Below are 9305 nucleotides of genomic sequence, written 5' to 3' on the forward strand. Positions count from 1 at the left end.
CAGCCTCATGACATTAACACTGACATGAAAAATAATATTGAAGAAATAAATATATCAAATCTAATTAAAGACATAAATAAGTGATCTGTTCTTTACTGTTATGGTCTGTAAGATATATTTATTCTTAGTACTAGATGTGGTCTCAACAAACCCATAACATTTCAACAATATTATTTTACCTTTTATGTGGAAATGGTGTCTGTTTATTCTTGCCATACAGWCCTCTGTATTAATTATTGCTCGAAAGGTCTTGCAATACCAGTTTATTCCTCTGTATTTACTTTAGTTTCTTAGTTTATTCTTGCATYTTGTTCTTCATTCATTTCCATTTAGTTTCATTTGATTAGTATTATCCTCTTAGTTTATTGCTATGTCCACTTTAGTTTCTTTCCTGTTGCTAAATTGATTTTATCGTTTATTGATGCTCACCTTCGTGATTTTAGCTACCAGTAGCAGGAGAACGGAGCTGCGCCAAGAAACTAACAGAAGCTAACAAACACTGAATAGAAGAAGAGCTGCCATCGATACAGTTGCAGCCAAGCATGTTTTAATGTTACACAAGACAGTTTTACCAAGTTGCTCAAAGTCTAAACTGGCATTGTTGTGCATTTAAGGTGTAAAGTTTACCTTTGACCAAACGCCCCCCAAAGGCATTGCAGCGCCCCCTGCCGTCCTCTGAACGCCCCCTGGGGGGCGGTACCGCCCACATTGAGAACCGCTATTGTAGAGTGTTATTTTGTGTGTGATTTTAGTTCCTCGCTATATCAATCATACATATATCTGGAGATCAACTCGGGCTGAGGCAGTTGGGTAGTAGAACTAGGAAACACTGCCTCCTGCAGGTTGGAGTTAGCATAGCTTAAACAAAATAGTTTTGAGCATTTTGTGGAAATTTTGCAATAAATTCTATTATGCATTAGTATGAAAAAAGGCAGGATTCTGTTGATTTTTGTGTGATTTTGTGTATTTATTTATTTTTATAAAAACTATAGGGCCTGACCAGTGTGATTCCTAACCATGCATCCATTTCCCACAGCTACTCAATAGATGACTGTATAATAAAGCTCTCAGGAGTGTTGGGCTGAGGTGGGTTCAACCACGGGGTGCAACGTGACTCTGAGCCATAAGCCACTTACACCAGATCATGACAACAAACTGCCTCAATGATGCCATTTGTCCACTTCTAATGGAAATCACCATTATTCACCATCATTTGAAATTATTTACTTTATTTCTAGAGATGCCCCCTCCCATTTGGATGCTGATATCCCAATCATTTCCCCACCTTGTTGCTAAAACTGGGATAATAAACTCTGCTTTCCAGTTTTAGATGTGACAACACAAGGCGTGTAAACCTCTGAAATTTGTAGTGGTTCTCAAAGCAGTTTATTGGCCGACCATCTGCTGCTGCCTAAAAAGCAACTCTAAGCTCATTATAGTGGTCTTATTGCAGTGTAAGATATAGACTGGAGGTGTTAAGACAAACAGAGCGAGCTAATCGTCTCATGCTGGAGAAATAAAGGTTCTTTTAAATAGGCCAGGGGTCAGTTTCAAGCTGTCGAAGTAAAGTTCACTAAAAAAATTGTCTTTTTCTTTCTCACAGCTGCTTGGAAGGAGGATCTGTGTTGGAGGCTTTGTTGCTTTGTCAGCTGCAGGGACGGCTGGTGATAAGGAAGGACGTCTACAGGGAGACAGCAGGGGATGGCGGGAGGACGGCAGGGGGACAGGGACAGACAAGAGGCAGAGTGTCGCTTTGTGTCTCAGCTGATTGTGTAATGGTGGATGTCAAGTGCTCAGACAGTCACAAACCAGCTGGAAGTGTTTTCAGTGTTGAAGGAATACGGTTTAGTTTAAAGCTCCACCACCTTCTGTCAATTGGTGACAGATCGTCACTCTGAGACTTGGAGTTGACTTGGTCAGTGCCTGTTTAACATCCTACAAGAATCAGGGTTTCCCCAAAAAAACCTGTTGAGTCTGGAGGTAGGGGTCGCTAGAGTGGTACGTCAGCGGCCCACTGTGTTTTTGTGTTTAAAATTGTTAGAAGTTACAAAAATGAGCAGGTATCATAATTTGGAATTATGATTTGGATGCAGTTCTAGCACCCTCTCGCCCTGGACATCAACTATAAACCTAGCTTAATCTGTCTTCCTGGTCTGGTGTTAAGAAAAAAAACTTGCTTAAAATAAACCGACGATGCTCAGTGGGTAAACAAGTAAAGCCTGAAGGGAAACCCATTTTCTATTGTTTCTTTCTGTTCGAGTGTAATTAGTATTTCTGTACTCTATGGGAGACGAGAAAAGCCTTACTTAAAATATGAAATAAACTCAAAGGACCCTGATGGTTCCTGTGTCAGGGTTCCTTTCAGCTGAACTTTCTTATCCTTTTAAGGCTGAGATTGCAAAATAATTCTGCTGATGTTCAAAAACTAAACAGATGGTTCTCTTGTGAAACTATATATATTCAAAAGGTATTTCTTTGAGCGTAGAGCCACTGAACAAGGGTTTGTTTCCTAATAAATTGGAGCGAACACAAAGTGAATGACTGCAATAACTATTAAAACTGTTTCAGAGGAGATGAACAACGAAAAACAAAAGCTCGTGGCCAGGAGTACCTTCTATAGGAAAGACGTAGAAGTTTATTCTAAACCCAGATCGCCCCCAGTACTCAACACTTTTAGATTACAGAATGATGATGTGACAGGGATAATTTTACAACAGCTGAGGATCATTCAGATCAATAGCTATAATCACATTCTTTCAAATATTTAGCAAAACCATGTGAATTTCCAAAGCCCCACCAGAGTCCCAGCTGAAACCTGAGCAGGAAGTCCATCTCTGCTGCTGCAGGTCACTCAGTAGAGGCTGTCGTCGTCTGCACTCAATGCCGTGATGTGCATCCTGGACAATACCAGGTATGACCCCACCTGATTGGTCTTTATCCTCCGTGTTGCCAGGAAGGACGAGAGCAGTATGAGCTGGCTGCCACCTCGGAGCAGGCCGGCAAGAAGAAGGGAAAAGGGAAGAAGAAGGAGAAGGATATGGATGAACTGAAGAAGGAAGTGGACATGGTGAGTGTCCTGCTTCGGCAGGATGCCTTCCTCTGATTGTTCAGGCTCTTTTTCAGTTTGTCACATCCTTTATGTTGTAGCTTTTCTGTTCCTGTTAACTTTCTCTCTTGAGATCAAAGAAAATAACACTAAGAGCCTGTTTAACATTTAATGTATTTTTTCCACTTCAATTAGATTTAATCACATCTTAGTGGACTGCATGTTGAAGGTGTTCCGTCTCCTTCTGTCCATTTAAACCAGTAGATGTTGTCATAGCTTCCGTCTTAAAGGTGCTTACTGGAGAAAAGAAAGGTCATCCTTCAACGGACTCCAAATGTCACGGGCGTCAGCCATATTGGACCCAGACATGAACACTTTGTCTCTCGTTGCAGGACGATCACAAGCTGAACCTGGACGAGCTCCAGCGCAAATATGGGACAGACCTCAGCAACGTGAGTGAGACAAATGTCCCACATGTTTCTTTTTAATCTGAGGTTTGCAATAAAAGTTGGAAGAAACCAAAACTTTTCTTTCTGAAAAACTACATTAACTAAAACTAAGGAATGTGAAAAGTTTAGAGGAAAACTTAAGAGGTTAGTTAAGTTGGGATGCACTGACTTCTAAAAAGGTTACAAATTGTTAAATCTTAAGGATGATAAAGACAAAATTCAACCTGTTATTTTAACTCAACAGTTTCATGAATTTGCACTTTAGCATTAGCTTCTGTTAAATACTGTGTTGGCGTAGTGCTTTAGCAGTAGCAGGATAAATGTTTATGATTAGCAGTTTGGTGTTAGTGGAGCTGCTGATTATTGTTAGCAATTTAATGTTGGCACAGCTAACTTTTTAATTAGCCTTTACTACCCAGAAACATTTAATGACTTTTTGTGCCAAGTCTACTGCGTTGTGAATCCGACCTGCTGGCCTCGTTCCATGAACTACTGTAATGAATTGTATTGGTGAATATTGGGATCTGATCGAAATTAGCATTTCTATGTAGAAGCTAATCAAATATGTAACCTGTTCAGTGTTTGATTCACAAAGGGAATGGACCTTGTAGAACATAGACCTTTTCCCAGTTCATCATGTTCATGTAGAAGTTTTTCCGCGTCTTGCTGCTGAAAGCCTCCTGACTTGGCTGTACTGCTGGTCATGCAGGACGGATAAAGGAGAATAGTTGATTGGTGGCTCTAGTTGGGGTCTCTGCAGACTCAGCATGCCACCCTCCAGCCCTTTTGTGTTGATGGTATGTTCAAAAAACAAAAAACTCTCGTTATGTCATAAACAGAATTGTATCCATTTTTGATGTTTTATGTTTCACTGTTTGTTTGTAGATGTTGTCAACATTGTGTTGTGCTATTTTAAATGATTATCACTTCACTTTTTTAGAGGTACTGTTTAAAAGCCCATCCAGGGACAAGTGCTGCTGCTATTGCACTATGATGCAAACATAGGACTGCTGTTTTGTTCAGTTTGTCTACGTTGATCTGTGTCTGTCCCTATCAAATAAACTTAATAATAATGTTGTCCCGTCCTAACCTCCCTCTTCCTTCAAGATTCTTCCTCTTGCTGCAGATGAACCCTGAAGCCCTGTTTCTCCTGTTCATGCTGTGTTGCTAGGCAACAGCAGCACCTGCTGTCCCCTCTGGACCCAACAATGTTTCATTGTGTTGTAAAGAGCGATGATGATACGTACTAAGAACGTGACTTGAGGGTTTCTCGCCATGTGTGACGTAACTCTGCTGCCTTCAAGGGTCTGACTGGAGCCAAAGCTGCTGAGATTCTGGCCCGGGATGGCCCCAATGCCCTCACCCCCCCTCCCACCACCCCAGAGTGGGTCAAGTTCTGCAAACAGGTGAAACTAGATCCCTCTGGTCAGAGACCTTAGAGTTCATTCCATTTATTGGTTCTAATCCTGTGACTTCCTGTAGATGTTTGGCGGTTTCTCCATGCTGCTGTGGACCGGAGCTGTCCTCTGCTTCCTGGCCTATGGGATCCAGGCTGCCATGGAGGAGGAGCCCGCAAACGACAACGTAGGAAAACCTCCTTCAGATCCTGAGAGTATCCCTCTTAAGAGCTAACAGCTGTATTTGTCTGCAGCTGTACCTGGGGGTTGTGTTGTCTGCTGTCGTCATCATCACCGGTTGCTTCTCCTACTACCAAGAGGCCAAGAGCTCCAAGATAATGGATTCCTTCAAGAACCTGGTCCCTCAGGCATGTCTCTGTTAGCATAGCATTCATCCATGTGTTCATGTTACTGGGAATGTGCTAGCTGAAACGTGTGGTCTTGCAGCAAGCCCTGGTGGTTCGCGACGGAGAGAAGAAAAGCATCAACGCCGAGGAAGTGGTGGTCGGTGATCTGGTGGAGGTGAAGGGTGGAGACCGGATCCCAGCTGACCTCAGGATAATCTCTGCTCACGGCTGCAAGGTTGATGCTGCCACTCTTTCTCTCAAAACCTTTAAGAAGCAACATTTGACTGAACCTGTAGCTTCATAACCCCAAAGCAGAGAAACATCTGTTTGAAATAATAGTGACTTTGAAGTTGAGCTTGAAATATCAAGTCTGGCTTTGATTTTTGCTCTTTGAAGCAGCTGGAGACTTGGTGAGTAAAGCAGCATCCAGAGGATTTCATCTTTTAGTGTGTCCATCCAGTAAACACTTTTAGGCCAAACTCCACACTCTCCCATGAGCTCCAAGTCCTGGTTAATGCTTTTAAATGAAAAATTACAAAAGTGTCCAAATTTAAAGCAGATTATTCTGTTAAGGTAGAATCTGGAACAATGGCTTGATGTGAAGAGAAGAATGGATGCATAAAGGATGAGATGGAAGGATGACACAAAAGATTAAAAAAAAGGATCATACATATCCAGACTTTTCAAATGCTTAAATAAAATTCTATATTTTTCAGACTAAATTGGAACCCTGAAGGTCACTGATTAGGGTCCTTCCTGATTTGGTCAAACAGGAAGTTGATTCTGTCTCTGAAAGTGAACCCTGTGTCTTTGTTTCTTGTTGTTCAATCTAAATGTGTGTTCTGGTTTCTCAGGTGGACAATTCGTCCCTGACAGGCGAATCAGAACCACAAACTCGTACTCCAGACTTCTCCAATGAGAACCCGCTGGAGACCCGGAACATCGCTTTCTTTTCCACCAACTGTGTTGAAGGTACAAGGCCAGACGTCTTTCAAGCACTTCACCAACTTTTATCAGTCAGCTTAAGTCAAAGATGTAACCCTGGTTGCAGGAACGGCTCGCGGCATTGTGATCAGCACCGGAGACCGGACTGTTATGGGCCGGATTGCCACGCTGGCCTCTGGACTGGAGGTGGGACGCACACCCATCTCCATTGAGATTGAACACTTCATCCACATCATCACTGGCGTGGCTGTCTTCCTGGGTGTATCTTTCTTCATCCTCTCCCTCATCCTTGGCTATACCTGGCTGGAGGCTGTCATCTTCCTCATTGGTATCATTGTGGCCAACGTTCCAGAAGGTCTCCTGGCTACCGTCACTGTGAGTCTACAAGTCTCTTTGTCCTCTTCTCTGCCAATCGTCAAGAATATTCAATCAGTGAAGAGTTGCTTTTTGTTTCCAGGTGAAGAAATCCATTGTTTCCTCTTACCTGATAATCTTCAGTAATATCCCATCAGTTTTGATTGATCTGGTTTTTGTTTCCAGGTGTGTCTGACTCTGACTGCCAAGCGTATGGCCAAGAAGAACTGCCTGGTGAAGAACCTGGAAGCTGTGGAGACTCTGGGCTCCACCTCCACCATCTGCTCCGACAAGACCGGCACCCTGACCCAGAACAGGATGACCGTGGCTCACATGTGGTTTGACAACCAAATCCATGAAGCCGACACCACTGAGAACCAGAGTGGCACCTCGTTTGACCGGAGCTCGGCCACTTGGGCGTCTCTGGCCAGGATCGCTGGACTCTGCAACCGAGCCGTCTTCCTGGCCGAGCAGAGCAACTTTCCCATCCTCAAGGTACAGTCCTCTTCTACTTGATGGACTTCTATTCTCGTTAAATAGTGACCTTGTATACTGATTAATGTTTTTGAACTCAAATGGATTAAAATAACATGGGGTCAGACTGCTTCTAAACATTAAAGTAGAAGAAAAATAGATATTTCTTTGTTTTTACACAAAGATGTGAAAAGTGTGGGTTTCTGTTCTGTCTTGATTCAGATTTCATCCTGTAGAGATTTAGAGGTGAAGCCCAAAAGTCCTGCAGTGAAAGGAGCTTCTGCAGAGCATTGACACAACCACAGGGGTTAACACTTACTTATTATAGAACATAAATTATGTAACGTAATGTAAATTGTCAAAATTAAATTGGTGCTTGAGAATTGTAGTGTTTCAAAAACAGATGTAATTAGAATTGAAATCTGAACTACAGCATTAACTTCCACGAAATACCATGTTGTAGTGCTATAGCATTAGCTTCTGCCAAATACCATGTTGGTGTAGCATTTTAGCATTAGCTTCCACCAAATACTGTGTTGGTGTAGTGCTTTAGCATTAGGTTCCGCTCTATACCACATTGGAAAAGCGCTCAGAGTTGGTGGAACTAACTTTTTAGTTTACGTTGTCTACCAGCAGATAACGGGAAAAATGTAGTCTTGGAAATGTTGAATTTTTAAACAAAAAATCAGTACATTGTGGTAATCACAAATAAAACACAACTTCCTAATAAAATACTCTTATGTATTACAAGTTATGTCTTGCATTGTAATCAAACATTGAACAGAGAATTTATTTAATCTTTTTAAATTTAACTATAGCAGTGGTTCTTAACCTGGGTTCGGTCGAACCCCAGTGGTTCGGTGAGTCGGTCTCAGGGGTTCGGCGGAGCCTCTGTCGCGGAGGTAAAGACACACTTGTGTGTCTTTACACACTTCAGGAGAATGAGACATCAGAGTATCATCTTCACCCACATGACATTTATTGTTCAAACCAGAGCTTTCAGTGGAAAAACAAAAGTTTCAGGTCCTTTTAATGCCATACAAATATGAGACAGAAACATGGATATATCTTTATATAGACCTATTGATTTATAGATTAATAATTTCACTGGACATAAATTACAAAGGACAAATCTGGCTCTTAATAAAATCCTAATGAGTCAAATTGAAAGTGTCATGGAGTCACTGAACAGCCTCATGACATTAACACTGACATAAAAAATAATATTGAAGAAATAAAATATATCAAATCTAATTAAAAACATAAATAAGTGATCTTTAAGTTCTTTACTGTTATGGACTGTAAGATATATTTATTCTCAGTACTAGATGTGGTCTCAACAAACCCATAACATTTCAACAATATTATTTTACCTTTTATGTGGAAATAGTGTTTGTTTATTCTTGCTATACAGACCTCTGTATTAATTATTGCTCGAAAGGTCTTGCAATACCAGTTTATTCCTCTGTATTTACTTCTCAGTTTATTCTTGCATTTTGTTCTTCATTCATTTCCATTTAGTTTCATTTGATTAGTATTATCCTCTTGGTTTATTGCTATGTCCACTTTAGTTTCTTTCCTGTTGCTAAATTGATTTTATCGTTTATTGACGCTCACCTTCAGTAATCTCATCACCTGCTGCGCCGCCTAATCGTCATGATGTGCTTCACATCATGTGTTGATTTTTTTTTTCACTGTTCAGCGTCGGATTCTCTGTTTTTATGCCATAATTCACATCTAGTTCGTTGCTCCAGTTTATGTCCCCCTTCTCCTGTTTCAGAGTTTTGCGCAATGTCTTTTTTTTTTTGTCTTTTTTTTTTTTTTTTAAGCCCCTACGGTGCAGGGCGATCGGGAAGAGTATCGATGGGGAAAAGGCAGACTGACATAAACCTTTTAAAACAACGGAAACAATGTCTGCATTCTGATTATTGAAATTTAAAAGTGTTGCTGTAAGTGGTCCGTTTCATACCGGACCACTTACAGCACTGGTATTAACGCTATAAAATGAACGCTCTCTATTGTGGTATCACCCATGGTGGGATTTCTTGATTTCTTTATTTAAATGGGTTCATTTTTCAGAGGGATACACAGTGAGGGTATCATGATTTTAGCTGCCAGTAGCAGGAGAACGGAGCTGCGCCAAGAAGCTAACAGAAGCTAACAAACACTGAATAGAAGAGCTGCCATCGATACAGTTGCAGTTGCATGTTTTAATGTTACACAAGACAGTTTTACCAAGTTGCTCAAAGTCTAAACTGGCATTGTTGTGCATTTAAGGTGTAAAGTTTACCTT

General features: G+C 41.2%; 1 protein-coding gene across 1 annotated transcript in view; it reads left to right on the top strand.

The window, feature by feature from the left end:
• LOC103473267 (sodium/potassium-transporting ATPase subunit alpha-1) overlaps positions 1–9305 on the top strand; it is a 26246-nt gene that overhangs the window by 11436 nt on the left and 5505 nt on the right. The window contains exons 2-10 of the mRNA XM_008423374.1: positions 2954–3067; positions 3439–3498; positions 4800–4901; positions 4978–5079; positions 5147–5260; positions 5340–5474; positions 6094–6211; positions 6291–6559; positions 6725–7033. Of these exons, the coding sequence (XP_008421596.1) occupies positions 2954–3067; positions 3439–3498; positions 4800–4901; positions 4978–5079; positions 5147–5260; positions 5340–5474; positions 6094–6211; positions 6291–6559; positions 6725–7033 (1323 nt within the window). The remainder of the gene's footprint in view (positions 1–2953; positions 3068–3438; positions 3499–4799; positions 4902–4977; positions 5080–5146; positions 5261–5339; positions 5475–6093; positions 6212–6290; positions 6560–6724; positions 7034–9305) is intronic.

Source organism: Poecilia reticulata, linkage group LG2 (genome assembly GCF_000633615.1).
Source record: "Poecilia reticulata strain Guanapo linkage group LG2, Guppy_female_1.0+MT, whole genome shotgun sequence".
Taxonomy (NCBI): Eukaryota; Metazoa; Chordata; class Actinopteri; order Cyprinodontiformes; family Poeciliidae; genus Poecilia; species Poecilia reticulata.